The sequence below is a fragment of the Pelophylax lessonae genome, assembly GCF_965119305.1.
Source record: "Pelophylax lessonae genome assembly, chromosome: 5".
Classification (NCBI taxonomy): Eukaryota; Metazoa; Chordata; class Amphibia; order Anura; family Ranidae; genus Pelophylax; species Pelophylax lessonae.
The window spans coordinates 100,779,946-100,795,974 of NC_138772.1; the positions used below are offsets into that span (position 1 = coordinate 100,779,946).

At 49.4% G+C, this 16,029-nt stretch overlaps 1 protein-coding gene across 1 annotated transcript in view; it reads left to right on the forward strand.

Annotated features, from left to right (window-relative positions):
* The window catches only part of NCAPG2 (non-SMC condensin II complex subunit G2), a 174,343-nt gene that overhangs the window by 57,392 nt on the left and 100,922 nt on the right, over positions 1–16,029 (forward strand). The window contains exon 14 of the mRNA XM_082258393.1: positions 3,278–3,500. Coding sequence (XP_082114519.1) covers positions 3,278–3,500 — 223 coding nt within the window. The remainder of the gene's footprint in view (positions 1–3,277; positions 3,501–16,029) is intronic.

Below are 16,029 nucleotides of genomic sequence, written 5' to 3' on the forward strand. Positions count from 1 at the left end.
CTACCTCAGTCCTTGGATCTGAGTGTCTCATTGAGTCGCCAGACCAGAATGGATCTTCTGTGGTGGCTTCAGTCCCCGGCTGTGTCAGAAGGAAAATCCTTCCGTCCGTTGCTGTGGATGGTGATTACCACGGATGCCAGCCTGTCGGGCTGGGGTGCAGTCCTGGGCAACCTGTCTGCCCAGGGCACTTGGTCAGGGGAGGAATCCTCCCTTCCGATCAATGTGTTGGAATTGAGAGCGATAAAACTCTGTCTCTTCCAGTGGTCGGATCGACTTCGGGGCCATCCTGTTTGGGTACAGATGGACAATGCTACCGCGGTGGCTTACATCAACCACCAAGGGGGCACCAGGAGTGCCCGGGCGGCTCGGGAGGTGACCGACATTCTGTCTTGAGCCTAGACTCATGTCCTGGCGATTTCAGCAGTTCACATTCCGGGTGTGGAGAATTGACAGGCCGACTATCTGAGCCGCCAGGACCAGGGGGAATGGTCCCTGCACCTGGAGGTCTTCCAAATGCTGTGTGCGAAGTGGGGATCCAAAGGACGTGGATCTGTTCGTGTCTCGGCTGAACCACCGAAGGTGGAAAGGTTCCTGTCAAGAACGCGCGATCCTCTGGCAGACTCCTCGGATGCGTTGGTGGCCCCTTGGCATCAGTATCGTCTGATGTATGCCTTTCCTCCGATTCAGTTGTTATCCAGGTTCCTCTGCAGGTTAGCCTCGGAACCTCGCTTGATGATTCTGGTGGCACCGGACTGGCCACGCCGGTCCTGGTACGCCGACGTTGTTCACCTGGCAGTGGCGCCTCCTTGGCGGCTGCCAATGCGGGAAGATCTGCTGTGCCAGGGACCGATCTTCCATCCTGCTTTACAGTCGCTGGCTTTAACGGCCTGGCTGTTGAGACCCAGGTCCTGAGAGACAGGGGTCTCTCCCCAGAGGTCATTCCTACTTTAATTAAGGCTCGGAAAACCTCGTCTGGTAAAATATATTACCATACCTGGAAGGCTTATTTCGCCTGGTGTGAGTCCAGGGGGTTCTGCCCTCGCTCTTACTCGGTGTCGGGATTGTTAACTTTCCTCCAGTCTGGAGTGGACCAGCGCCTGGCGCTGGCCACAATAAAGGGCCAGGTGTCTGCACTGGCTGTTCTTTTCCAACGCCCTGTGGCGTCTCATTCCTTAATTCGCACCTTCATTCAAGGTGTGCGACATTTGGCTCCTCCCAGGAAGGAGCCTTTACCTCCATGGGACTTGAACTTGGTTCTGTCCGTGTTACAGCGTGCTCCCTTTGAAAACATCTGGGAGATATCGTTGCCTCTGCTGTCTAAGAAGGTTGCCTTTTTAGTGGCGATCACTTCGGCTCGCAGAGTATCAGAACTGGCGGCGTTGTCTTGCCGTTCTCCTTACTTGGTAATTCATAAGGATAAGGTGGTCTTGCGTCCACATTCCTCTTTTCTTCCTAAGGTGGTCTCTGAGTTCCACCTTAATGAGGACATTGTCCTGCCTTCGCTTTGTACAAAGCCTAAGCATCCTAAGGAGGTTACTTTGCATTCCTTGGATGTTGTCAGGGCGATCAGGGTTTACCTGTCATCTACGGAATCCTTTCGGAGGACAGATTCACCCTTTGTCCTTCCTGAGGGACCTCGGAAGGGCATGGCTGCGTCTGCGGCGACTATTGCCAAATGGATCAGACAGACCATTGAACAGGCTTATGCTTTGAAGGAACGCGTTCCACCCTTCCCTGTTAAGGCGCACCCTACCAGATCTTTGAGTGCGTCCTTGGCCTATTGGCATCGTGCCTCGGTGGCCCAGGTGTGCAAGGCTGCGCCTTGGTCGTCGGTGCACACCTTTTCCAAATTCTACAAGGTAGATGTTCTGGCATCAGCTGATGCCTCCTTTGGCCGCAAAGTTCTCAGTGCGGCAGTGCCATGAAGGACCCTTGTGTTTTTTGTGGGTCCCTGGCTGTTGGGGTGTTAGGTATTTGCTTTCCTGGGCTGTTGCTCCTGTTGAGCATTGTTTTCTGTTGCCCAGAAGGTTCTCTTACTGTGCGTGTAAGGTTCCTTTCTCTGATGTGGGCACTGCGTTGCCTTTTCTACGGTTGCGTCTCCCACCCCTCATGTCTACACTGCTTTGGGACATCCCAATAGTGATGACTTAGAGGAGGCGGCGACTGTCGGAGGATGTAAGAGAAAACGGAATTTTTGTAAAATCTTACCTGTAAAATTCCTTTCTCTGAGTCCTCCGACAGTCGCTGCCCCCGCCCCTCTTTTGGGGTTGTTTTCTTATTACCTACTGCTATGCTACCAAACTGAGTTGGGAGTGGTCACTGCAGGGGGGTATTGACCAGTGGGACAGCCCCCATGGGTGTGTATATGCAAATGCCTTTGTTCTTTTGACTAAGTCTTATGCCTAGCTACTCCTGCGGAGCGGAAGTCAATACCCAATAGTGATGACTTAGGGGAGGCGGCAACTGTCGGAGGACTCAGAGAAAGGAATTTTACAGGTAAGATAACTTCTGTTTTTTTGACTTACCATAAAATCCATTTCTCTGATGTTCGTTGACGGACACAGCACCCACCCCTCTGTGGAGTTGTAATTCTTCTGACACTGCTTGTAACAAAACTGAGTACCTATAGCAGAGAGAAAGAGTATACCCCCTGGGACTGCCCCATAGGCGTAGTCCAGCTTTTTTCCTGCCTAGTGTCCTCCTCCTGTAGGGGGTAGTATAACCCAATGGTTAAGACAATCAGAAGCTGTTTCCGCCAATGAACATCAGAAAAATCGATTTTTCGGTAAGTCAGAAATCCCATTATTGTTCAACCCTGGATGATCGACAAAAAGATAAAACTGCTTGTACTCGTTTTTATGATGAAAATCAGAATGAAAATGTCCCCTCATAGAGGTTCAGCATGAAAGAGTTTAGCTCCTTTTGGCTTATTTATCAAAGGGGTACTCATAGATTGTTAGCCCTGAGTTCATTAGCTTGCATTAAAGAAATACCTGGGTCCTTATGTGAAACAGCTTAGTTGAGATAAGGGGAGCTTTTTGGAGCACTAAAAAGTATCCATGGCAGCTCTCACACTAACAAGTAGCCCTCTGTGCTACAGACAGAGCAGCACTCCCACACCCTGCACCACACAAGTAAGTAGAAACTGGCCATCTTCTGAAAATCATCATATGCTGAACATTCATTAGAACTCTTAGAGAGATTAGCTTTGTATTTAATTGCTCAGAAAGATCCAAAAGCTTTGAGTATTAAAATATACTTTTGGTCTCTTTCCCAGTTCTGGAAAATTTGCCCTATGGAGAACCTGCTGGCCCAACTTGAGGTTGATTCCCGACCTGTATGTCGGCGCATTGTCAATCTGTTGTTTAACTCTTTCCTTCCTGTTAATCAGCCAGAGGAAGTCTGGTGTGAGCGGTGTGTAGCGCTTATACAAATGAACCCGGGGGCTGCTCGAAGGTTTTATCAGTATGCCTATGAACACACTGCCCCCACTAATATTGGTAAGTATGATGCCAGTAATGTTTATGCATGTGTGCGTATATGTGTGCATGTATATATAATACACAGTGATACTCATCAGAAATGAGTACACTCCTTTTTGAAAAGCTCAATGATTACAAGAACAATTTACAAAATGTTGACAAAACTGACTTTTATAGAACATTTGTTTAGCTTGTTACATGAAAGTAAGGTTAATATAACTTGGATTACAAAATCTTCAGTTTTACTCAAATTAATTGATGCAAAAATGAATACACCCCACAACAAAAACTACTGCATCTAGAATTTTGCATGATCTCCATGATTTGTAAGGACAGCACCAAGTCTTCTAGGCATTGAATGAACAAGTTGGCGACATATTGCAACATCTTTTCTCTTGCATCCTCTGACAGACGCAACCTCTTCCAAGTTTCATCACTATTGGGTAATGGCGCCCTCTACAGGAGCAGGCTAGGTAGGGAAACTTCATTAAAAAAGCTTTAACTAGACACACCTTTAGGGGCTGTCCTTCCAGACATTACCCTCAGATACTTAGAGCTTACTAATTAGTTTCTTGCTGCCTAGCTCAAGAGTAGGACTTAGGATACCCTGCTGGGACTCCGGTCTCAGTTTCTGTTTTTTCTTTGAAAAATGTTTATTTTATTTTATTCAGTCTCTATCGCTAGCTAGTCAGGGGGATCCTCCTGGAGAACTACAAGCCGGGCTGGGCTTCACACTGGATAATCTAGATCCTTATGGTACCCCAGCCTGGCCCACGAGTGTGCGCAGGTTGTGGTCCGCCCAGGCCTCGCCACGACGGAGCCCTGACGGATGGGGACAAGCCTGCGGCGAACCTCTTCGCTGGGACGCATCAACCTGGAACGCCCTGAGTTGCAGCATCCCTTCTTGGCTGACAGCACCCCCACTCAGGGTGGGAGGCGAGCTGTATCGGAGCGGTGCCTGCGGTCCGTGGTATGGTGAGTGATGCTACCCCGTGTCCCTGGGACAGTTTTCTGGGGGAGGGGGGGGTGATTTAGGCCCACTCCTGGGGATGTCAGAGCTGTGGTCTGTGTGGTCCCCCCCCTGGCCGGTCTGGACGGATCCTGCCTCCCTGCTCCTTATGGGGGCGCTTTAGCGGCGTCCACTGCGTGGGGGGGGATAGTAGGGCTCCTACCTTATACTGGGGGGCTTCCTGTAGTGGATTCCCGCGGTGGCCAGGGTTCCTGGGCTCCTTACTGTCGGCTCTGTTTCCGGCCGCCATTTTGGATGAGGGCAAGTTTGGCTGCATTAGTGTAAGGGTAGCAGCCATTTTTATGCATTGACATGTGCTTTCGTCGCCATCTTGGATGTGGGCAGCCGCATTGTGAGGGTGGAGGCCATTTTCCCTGTGTTTTCCCCTATACTTTCTATTGGCATCCATGTTTGTGTAGCTCAGGGCGCTGTTCGGCCTCTAGTGGTTTTGGTCACTTCCTCCCATCTTTCACTTGCTGGAGAAGAAGCATGGAGAGCAGTTTGTCTTCTCGCTCTCAGGCACTATAAGGGGTTTTTGTGGTCTTTTTGGGCATTTTTTCCTTAGACACATTTATTTATCAGTTTATCTGGTTACATGTAAGGGGGACTCCAGCAGCAGTGTGGGATCGCGACATTTTTTGTATTTTGCCAAAATGGAGTCCCAGAGTGACAATTTCCCCACTGATCTTGTTTGTGCATCCGGGACATCCGGATCACCTTCCCTAGCTTCTTTATCTGCAGCCATTGAAAATTTGGTGTCCAAAGTTGATCTTATCATGTCACAAGTTAATGTTCAAAAATCTTCTGATTCAGAGCCTGACATGGCTGCCACGGACACTGCCCTTCCTGAGGGATCCCTGTCTGCGCATTCAGACAGGGAGGAGGAGGAGTCCTCCTCCACTACAGCGTGGGATCGCGCCTCTGTTGAAGCACTTGTTTGCTCCGTTAGGGAGACTTTGAACATTGATGATGAGCCCACCCAGTCAGGTAAGCGGGTTTCTTTCGGGTCCCGCAAAGCCCAGAAGTCGGGTCAGGTTTTCCCCTGCCCTGAGGAGTTTCACGATATTGTGAATGGACAGTGGCATCGCGTTAAGCACATGCTGGGGGTGCCTAAGCGTTTTTAACGCCGTTACCCCTTTGTGGACCCTGTTTTCATTCGCTGGTCGGTGTCCCCTAAAGTGGACCACACTGTTTTCAGGTTGAATAAATCCACGGTGGTTCCCGTGGAGGACTCCCCGGTGTTTAAAGACCCGATGGATAGGCGCGTGGAGTCACTTTCCCGCCACATGTACATGGTGGTGGGCTCACTCCTCAAGCCGGTGTTCGCTTCCGTGCTGGTTTCTCAGACGGTTATGGAATGGATTACGGTGCTTAGGCACAACTTGGTGGCTGAGTCGGTTCCACCGAATCTCTTGGAGCTCACGGACCAAATGGCCCAGGCCATGGGTGTATCTGTTTGACGCAGCCCTGGACGAGGCTCCCCTGGTCGCAAGATTTTCTGCAGTGGGGATTGCACTCCGCCGCATGGTGTGGCTGAAGAGCTGGTCGGCAGACCATGCTTCTAAAAAGACTGTGCCTGACCTCCCCTATTTGGGGTAACGCCTTTTTGGGGACTCCTTGGATGATATTATCAAGGGTCTCACAGGGGGTAAAAGTACCCTCCTGCCCCAATCCGCGAAGGGTAAATCGCGCCGCACTCGGCAGGGTCCTTCCTTCAAGGCTCATCGGGGGCCCTTTCGTGCCTCAGGGGCGCAGGAAAAAGAAAAATCCTTCAAGGCCTCCGGCGGTATCAATAAGCCCTGGTCTGGTAAGCCCAAGGCCGGTCGGTCCGGTGCTGCAGCCCAGTCGTCTTCCGCATAAGGGAACACCCTCTCCCGTTTCAGGGGTGGGGGGACGTCTGCGTTACTTTCAGGAACCCAGGTTGTCCCTAATTCAGGACAAATGGGTTCACAAACTGATTCGTTCAGGGTACAAGATCGAATTTCGATCTCACCCGCAGACAGGTTCTTTCCATTAAATCTCCACTGTCTCCCAATCGCCTGACGGCTCTCAAGGGGGCAGTGCAAGATCTTGTTGCTGATGGTGTTATTGTCCCGGTTCCACAGCAGGAGAGATTTTGCGGATTTTATTCAAACCTGTTCACAGTGCCCAGGAAGGAGGGCAAGGTTCGTCCGATTCTGGACCTCAAGTCCCTGAACTGCTTTGTGCGGGTGCAGAAATTCCGGATGGAATCCATCCGGTCGGTAGTGGTGTCTTTAAGTCAAGGGGATTTTCTGGCCTCCATCGATTTTAAAGGATGCGTATCTGCACATCCCTATCTACGAAGATCATCAGCGTCATCTCCGCTTCGCAGTTTCAGTGGAGCACTTTCAATTTGTGGCATTACCCTTTGGTCTAGCTTCGGCTCCCAGGGTCTTCACCAATGTTTTGGCCCCGGTGCTGGCTCTGCTGCGCAAGAAGGGCATTGCGGTCCTCGGTTATCTGGAAGATCTCTTGTTGAGGACATGCTCGTGTACCAATCTGGCAGGCGATCTAACGGTCACGGTTCAGACGCTCCAGGAGTTCGGGTGGATCATCAACTTCCAGAAGTCGGTACTGACTCTGTCAGTACGTCTGCAATATCTGGGAATGGTCCTGGACTCCACTCAAATTAAGGTTTTTCTCCCAGAGGAAAAACTTCAGACTTTGCAGGGCAGGATCAGGTCCCTCAGGGACAACAATCTCTCCTCCCTTCGGACTTGCATGAGGTGCCTGGGGCTGATGGTTTCAGCTTTCGAGGCGATCCCGTTTGCCCAGTTTTACACAAGGACTCTGCAAGCTGAGATCCTTGCCAAATGGAACAGAGCTCCCCAGTCCTTGGACAGGATGGTGTGTTTGAGCTGTCTCACGAGGACGGAACTTTCATGGTGGCTTCTGTCACCCACTCTGAACCTGGGCAAGTCCTTTCTGCCCCTGTTGTGGACGGTGATCACCACGGCTGCCAGCCTGACTGGCTGGGGTTAAGTACTGGACACTCTTTGTGCCCAGGGGACATGGTTGTCGGCGGAATCTTCCTTGGCGATAAATAGTCTGGAGCTCAGGGTGATAAAACTTTGCCTGCTCCATTGGGCAACTCATTTGCACGGTCGCCCCGTTCGGGTTCAAACCGACAATGCCACGGCTGTGGCTTACATCAATCACCCAGGGGCTCCAGGAGTGCCCGGGCGGCCAAGGAAGTGGCAGAGATTCTGTCTTGGGCCGAGGCGCACGTTCCAGCCATCTCTGCTTTTCCCATTCCTGGAGTGGAGAACTGGCAGGCGGACTATCTGAGTCGTCAGTCCTTGGATCAAGGGGAATGGTCCCTGCATCCGGAGGGGTTTCGGCTCCTGTATGCCCGGTGGGGGACTCCGGACATAGATCTGTTCGCGTCTCTTCTCAACAAAAAGGTGGAAAGGTTCGTGGCCAGAGCTGGAGATCCTCTGGCAGATGCCGCGGACGCCTTGGTGGTGCCTTGGCACCAGTATCAGCTGACTTATGCCTTTCCCCCGATTAAACTGTTGTCCAGGTTCCTCCCCAAATTTGCGTTGGAACAGGTACAAGTGATTCTGGTGGCCCCAGACTGGCCTCTTTGGTCTTGGTGCGCAGACCTCATCAAGATAGTCGTCGAGCCTCCCTGGCGGTTTCCTCTGAGAGAAGATCTGCTGTCTCAAGGGTCAATCTTCCACCCTGCTTTACGGTCTCTGGCTTTAACGGCATGGCGGTTGAAGGCCAGGTGTTGAGAGACAGAGGTCTCTCTGATGCTGTTATTCCTACCTTGCTGAGGGCTCGGAAGGCTACCTCCAGGAAGATTTATCATCGTACCTGGAAGGCCTACATTGCCCGGTGAGTCACAAGAGTTGCATCCTCGCTCCTTTTCGATGGCGAGGGTCCTAGCTTTCTTGCAGAAAGGTGTGGAACAGATTTTGGCATTGGGCACGATTAAAGGTCTGCTGTTAGCTTTGGCCAATTTCTTCCAGCGTTCCTTGGCAAATAATTCCCTGATTTGCACCTTTATTCAAGTGGTGCATCATCTGGCTCCCCCGCGGAGGGCCCCTTTGCCTCCGTGGGATTTAAATATGGTTTTGTCCATTTTGCAACAACTGCCTTTTGAAAACATCAGAGAATTACCTCTGCCTGTGTTGTCCCAGAAAGTTGCTTTTCTGGTGGCTATCACCTCTGCTCGCAGAGTGTCTGAATTGGTGGCTTTGTCCTGCCGTTCGCCTTATCTGGTCGTTCATAGGGATAAGGTTGTAGTTCGACCCGACCAGTCTTTTCTCCCTAAGGTGGTGTCTGCCTTCTACCTCAATGAAGATATTGTTTTGCCTTCGCTTTGTGCGAAGCCCAAGCATACCAAGGAATATACCTTGCATTCGTTGGATGTGGTTCAGGCGATCAGGGTTACCTGTCCGCCTTGGAATCCTTTAGGAAGTCTGATTTCCTGTTTGTCCTTCCTGAGGGACCTCGAAAGGGTTCGGCTGCGTCAGCTGCAGCCATTTCTAAATAGATCAGACAGACTATTGTTAAGGCCTATTCACTCAAGGGTCAGGTTCCTTCTTTCCCTGTGAGGGCACATTCTACTAGAGCTGTGAGTGCCTTTTGGGCTTTTCGCCATCAGGCTTCTGTGGCTCAGGTGTCTAAGGCGGCGACCTGGTCGTCTGTGCACACTTTTACCAAATTCTACAAGATTGACGTGATGGCATCCTCGTTGGAGACATGTTTTCTCTTCTTGGGGTGAATTTGTTGTTCTGGGGTTAGCTCCTGTTAGTCCACGTTTTGTTCTGGCCTTGTTGGCACGTTACCATTCTGTTGGTTGCGTCTTTTCCCACCCCTCACACCTGCACTGCTTTGGGACATCCCAATAGTGATGAAACTTGGAAGAGGCTGCGTCTGTCAGAGGACGTAAGAGAAAATAGAATTTTTGTAAGAACTTACCGTAAAATTCTTTTCTCTGAGTCCTCTGACGGATGCAGCCCCGCCCCTCTATTATGGGGTTGTTTTGTCCTGTACTGCTTGCTACGAAACTGATTAGTAAGCTCTTAAGTGTCTGAGGGTAATGTCTGGAAGGAAAGCCCCTAAAGGTGTGTCTAGTTAAAGCTTTTTTAATGAAGTTTCACTACCTAGCTTGCTCCTGCAGAGGGTGCCATTACCCAATAGTGATGAAACTTGGAAGAGGCTGCGTCTGTCAGAGGTCTCAGAAATCTAGAATTTTACGGTAAGTTCTTACAAAAATTATATTTTTACATTCTTCAAGAACGACCTCTTTTAGAGCCTGAATTGAATGCTGGCTGGAGAGTAATGCTCAACTTGTCTCCTCAGAATTCCCCATAGGTGTTCGAATGGGACATGCCCGCTAAATCACTTTCACTCTGTTCAGAAATGCAACAGTGGCCTTGGATATGTGTTTTGGGCCATTATTATGTTGTAAAAGTGCACAACGACCAAGGGCACGGAGTGATGGTAGCATCTTCTCTTTCAATATAGAGCAGTACATCTGTGAATTCATGATACCATCAATAAAACGTAGCTCCCTGACACCAGCAGCACCCATGCAGCCGCACAGAAGGACACTGCCACCACCATGTTTCACTGTAGGCACCATGCGTTTTTTCTTTGTACTCTTCACCTTTGCGAGGTCAAACAGTTTTGAAGCCATCAGTTCCAGTAGACTTCTTTTTCAGCATGGGCCCATGCAAATTCTAAGTTGGCTTTTTTGTGCATGGGCTTTAGGAGAGGCTTCCTTCCTGGATGACACCCATGCATGCCATTTCTCTGCAGTGTACTCCATATTGTGTTATGGTAAACAATTACCCAGTTTGGCTTTTTACTTCTTTAGCTAAACGCAGTGAACTTGCATGGCCATTTCCTTCAATTCTTCTCATCAGAAGACGCTCCTGTCGAGGTGTTTACTTCCATGAACGGCCTGGACATCTCTGTAAAATTTTTGCAGTTCCATCTTTTTCAAATTTTTGTTTGACTTTTGCTACAGTATTCTGACTGATAAGTAAAGCTTTGCTGATCTTCTCTATCCATCATCCACTTGTTCTCCATCCTTGGAGAGAAGATCCCCGCACACCCTCACTTTCCTCTGCCTGGGCGCTGACGTTGAGTATTTTGCAGTTCTCGGAAAATTTTATTTTTTTACATTTTCAAAACTTTGAGACAAAAAGTGAGATTTGCAAAATACTCAACATGCCTCTCAGCAAATAGCTTAGGGCAGGGCTTGACAAATTTGTTTAGAATCTAGGAGCCAGCTAAAAAAGTTAGGAGCCAGTTTTTTTTTTTTTTTTTTTTAACAACAAAGCTTTATTTTCAGTGACTAAAATAACCGATCTTAAATTTAAACAGTGCAGCAAGGTTGGGGCGATAGGAGATCCAGTGACCAAGAGTAACATATGCCACCTTAGGCCCCTTTCACACGGGTGCCTACGCTAAGCAGAATCCGCATGCTCAGTGGGGATCTCTCTGCTGATCCCCGCTGAGCAGGCGGATGACAGGTCCTGTCCGCTCTGCTATGCAGACGCAGCCCATTCTCCTCTATGGGGCAATCAGATGGAAACAGCCCGTCTGTTTCCATCCGATGCCATCCAATCCGATTCACTGGACGGATGGTAAATAGAACCACCATCCGTCTGTTTTTGGCGGACAGGATCGGATGGCGACGGCTTGCCACTCCATAGAGACTGAAGGGTCCGATCAGCCCATGTGAAAGGGGCCATCGGCTGTGTGGCATGGCAGGGCAGGGAGATGATGAAAAATAATTTATTTTATTTTTTTCCATAAAAGATTCTTATTGTGAATAAGGGATTTTAATGCAAAACAAAAGATCAACACATTGCAAGGAGATTACAAAATGCAATTTTTAAAGTAAGGCCCCTTTCACACAGTCCGCATTCCGTTGCGGACCGTGCTCTGCTTAGGGGGGATCGATCCGCCGATCCCCGCTGAGCCGGCGGATGACAGCTCCGTCTCTGCACTGTGTCAGAGCCCCGCTGCTCTCTATGGCCTGTCCGCTCTCATCCGATCCGATCCCCAGGACGGATGGAAAATAGGTTTCCATCCGTCCGGATTTCATGGACAGGATCGGATGCGGATGGCAGCGGGTGTCAGCGGACATGTCAACGCTGACATCCGCTGCTCCATAGGGCTGAATGGGGCATCCGATCAGATCCGCCTAAAAAACTGACAGGCGGTTCTGATCGGAACGCCCGTGTGAAAGAGCCCTTACACTCTTTTGCAGAAGTGCATAAATATGTAAAACACATTATCCTTGAACTTCCAGGAGAGAGCGGTGTAAAATGGGATTTAAAAATAAAATCAAATAATAACCACACTCACTGCACACTTACCTTTAACAAAAGGGCGCCAGATGAAGACTGCAAAAACTTCCGTCTTTCCACCTCTTGGGAAGGAGAAGGGTTGGCATTTAGAACAAACAGTAGAAATGCCTTGCATTGCTAGTTACTGCGTGTCGTAATACTCCCGGCCACCACAAGAGGCCGCCAGTTCCCCATTGGCAGCATCTCGGTGAAGAAGGCCCAAAAGCCGGGGCCTCAATTTTTGGATGATGCCGTAGTTCGCAAAGCGACAGGACATCTCCTGCAGTGTACCCCAGGCGCCAGGTCGCTAATTCTAGTCGCAAATGCGACCTGGCGCCTGGGGATTGTCGAACCCTGGCTTAGGGTGTCTACTTCGCGAAAAGGGATAATTTGGGGGGGGGGGAGGGGGTCTTGTGCTAGCGTGGCATTTCATGGCGAATGAAACTGATAGGTAGTGAGGAGTGAAATCAAAAATTTACGCCCTTAGAAAGCCTGAAGACAGTGGTTGGTTTTTGGGGTCCTGTACGCGGCTAGACTACCAAAAGATCTCACACATGGGGTATCCCCATACTCAGGAGAAGCACCAGAATGTATTTTGGGGTGTAATGCCACATATACCCATGGAATGTGTGAGCAATATATCATTTTATTGACAACTTTGTGTAAAAAAAAAAAAAAATAAATAAAAAAAAAAAAAAATATATATATATATATATATATATATATATATATATATATATATATATATATATATATATATATATATATATATAAAAAATCTTTCTCTTTCGTGCATTGACAGACACAGCTCCTTAACTTCTTGACCATTGGGTTATAATACAGGAGTAGGATGCTAGGCAGGAAAAAGCTTGACTACGCCTATGGGGCAGTCCCAGGAGTTATATATTCCCATTCTCGGCTATCGGCACTGTGTTTTTTCTGCCTAGTCAGGTGTAAGAACCTAGTTCCTTGCTGGGATCTCTGGTCCTGGCAATTCTTTCCTTTTAAGTGGAACTTTCTCTATCGTCCATTGACAGACGCAGCAGCAATGCTTCTTTACCCTTGAGGTTATGCGCCATCTACAGGAGTAGACTAGGCAGTGAAAAAAATTCACTGACACACCCAGAGGGGCTTTCCTTCTCAACATAACCCCCCCACACACTGTGCTCTCAAATAAAGTTCTTGCTGCCTAGTGAAGGAGTAGGACCTAGGTTTCCTGCTGGGACTTCGGTCTCAGTTTTTATTCTTTTAAGAATGTTTGTTTATATTTATTTATCTTTACTCACTTTCGCTAGCTAGTGTCAGGGGGATCCTTCTGGTGAACTACAAGCGACAGCCGGCTGCGGTTTCACACTGGATAATCTGGATCCTTATGGTCTCCTAGCCTGGCCAATGAGTGGAAGCAGGATATGGTCCGACTAGGCCTCGCCACGACCAAGCCCCTGTGGATGGGGATGTCTCGCCAGGAGGCATCGACCTGGAAAGCCCTGAGTCGCAGCGTACCCCTTGGCTGTCAGCACCCCCACTCAAGGTGGGAGGCAGTCTGCCCGGAGCGGAGCCCACTCTGTCCATGGTATGGCGAGTAATGCTGAGCCCCCCATTTTCAGCCTCCATTTTTAGTGTGGGCATCGGTTCTCTGTGTGTAAGGTACAGCGGCCATTTTCCCTGAGCTTCTTATGCTTTGCATTGGCACCATTTTGTTGTAGCCTGGAGCTACATAGACAGTTTTCGGCCTCTTGTGATTCTATTTCACTTCCTGTGAGATGTTTCATGCTGAATCTCCATGCGGCAGAGTTGCTGATTACACTGAGGTGGTACAGTATTTTGGGCATTCCTCAGGCACACTATGCTCCTGCCACTATTTAAGGGTGACTCCGGTGACAGCGCAATATAGCAGTGCGGACGGTGATCGTGATTTAAAGGGGCTATACACCTTTTTTTTTTTTTTTTTTTTTTTTAATACAACTAGCAAAATGGAATCCCAAGCAGTTATTTCCCCTCCAGACCCCCTCAGTGCTGGTGCATCTCTCATGTCTCTTTCTGCAGCATTGGAAAATCTGGCGTCAAAGGTGGATTTTGTAATGAAACATGTCACTAGCCAAAAACAGCCACTGACTTCTCTGTGTCCTCTGATTCAGAGCCTAATATGGTCGCCTCGGACAACCCCCTCCCTGAGGGATCCCTGTCCTCGCAGTCGGATGGTGAGGAGGCTGCAGCGCGGGAATGCGCTATGGTGGAAGCACTGATTCTTTCATTAAGGAAAACATTAAAATTGGATGATGAGCCCACACATTCAGGAAAGCGGGTTGTTTTTGGCTCCCGCAAAGCCCAGAAGTCTGGTCAGGTGTTCCTTGTCCCGAGGACTTTCACGATATTGTGAATGAGCAATGGGGGGCGCATTAAGCACGTGCTAGTGGTGGTGAAGCGCTTTAAATGCCGTTATCCCTTTGCTGACTCCGTTTCAAACCGCAGGACGGTGTCACCTACGGTGGATCACTCTGTTTCCAGGTTAAACAAATCTACTGTGGTGCCTGTGGACGACTCCCTTTTCCTTTATGGACTCGGTGGACAGACGGGGGGAACCCCTTTCCTGCCACTTGCATCTTTTGGCGGGCTCGATACTGAAACCTGTCTTTGCGCCCGTTCTGGTTTCTCAGGCGGTTATGGAATGGGTTAAAGTGCTTAGGGGTAATTTGACCACTGAGAGAGTTTCCCCGACTCTGAGCTCACCGACCAGATGGCCCAGGCCCTTGTGTTAATGTGTGATGCGGCCCCTCTGGTTGCCAGAGTGTCAGTGGTAGGGATTGCCATACACCGCATGGTGTGGCTGAAGAGCTGGTCAGTGGACCAGGCTTCTAACAAGGCCTTAACAGATTTCCCCTTTTTGGGTGAACGTCTGTTTGGAGACTCCTTGGTTGAGTTGATCAAAGGTTTAATGGGGGGTAAGAGTACTATTCTCCCCCAATCCTCAAAATGTAAGGTGCCCTGCAGTAAGCGGGGACCCTCTTTCACGGCTCATAGGCGGTTTTGTTCATGCCTCAGGGGCGCAAGAAAAAGATAAACCATTCAGAGCCTCTGGAGGGAACAAGAATGCTTGGTCGAATAAGCCCAAGTGCTTAGTCCAGTTCGGCGGACAAATCCTCTTCGGTATGAAGGGGCGCCCTCCCCTGATTTGGGGGTGGGGGGACGTCTGCGTTCCCTTCAGGAACCCTGGACATCTTTGATTCAGGACAAATGGGTTCACAAACTAATTCGTTCAGGGTACAAGATTGAATTTCGGTCTCGCCCAGCAGATTTTTTTTTCCCTCAAATCTTCGTCTGTCTCCGGATTGCTTGAAGGATCTCAGGGAGGCAGTGCAGGATCTCCTTGCACAAGGAGTGATTGTGCCAGTTCCTCAGCAGGAACGATTTTGAGGTTTTTATTCAAAACCTGTTCACGGTGCCCAGAAAGGAAGGCAAGGTGTGTCCGATTTTGGACCTCAAGTCACTGAACTGCATTGTGCGGGTGCAGATGTTTCGGATGGAATCCATTCGGTCGGATTGGATTTGGTCGGTGGTAGCATCTTTAAATCAAGGTGACTTTCTAGCCTCCATGCGATATCAAAGATGCGTATCTGCACATCCCTATATACGAGGGACATCACAGGTATTTCCGTTTTGCAGTGGCGGAGGAGCACTTTCAATTTGTGGCATTACCCTTTGGTCTAGCCTCTGCTCCCAGAGTCTTCACCAAGGTTTTGGCTCCGGTGTTGGCTTGGCTCCGCAAAAGAGGGATTGCGATCCTCGGATATCTGGACGATCGCCTGTTGAGCGCAAACTCTCACCCAACCTTGTTGGGTGACCTGTCAATCACGGTCCAGACCCTTCAGGAGTTCGGGTGGACCATCATCTTCAAAAAACTCTGTGCTGACCCTGTCGGTGCAACTGAATTACCTGGGTCTGACTTTAGACTCCTCTCTTGCGAGGGTCTTTCTTCCCAGGGACAAATTTCAGACATTGCAGGGAGAGATCAGGCTGTTGATGAACGATCTCTCATCTCTGCGGACTTGCATGAGAGCCTTGGGGCTGATGGTGTTGACCTTCAAGGCGGTCCCATTTGCTCAATTTCTTTCCAGGCCTCTCTGCAAAAGGAGATTCTTGTCAAGTGGAACAAGGATCCACTGTCCTTTGATAGAATATGTTTGAGCCGACTCACGAGGTCCAT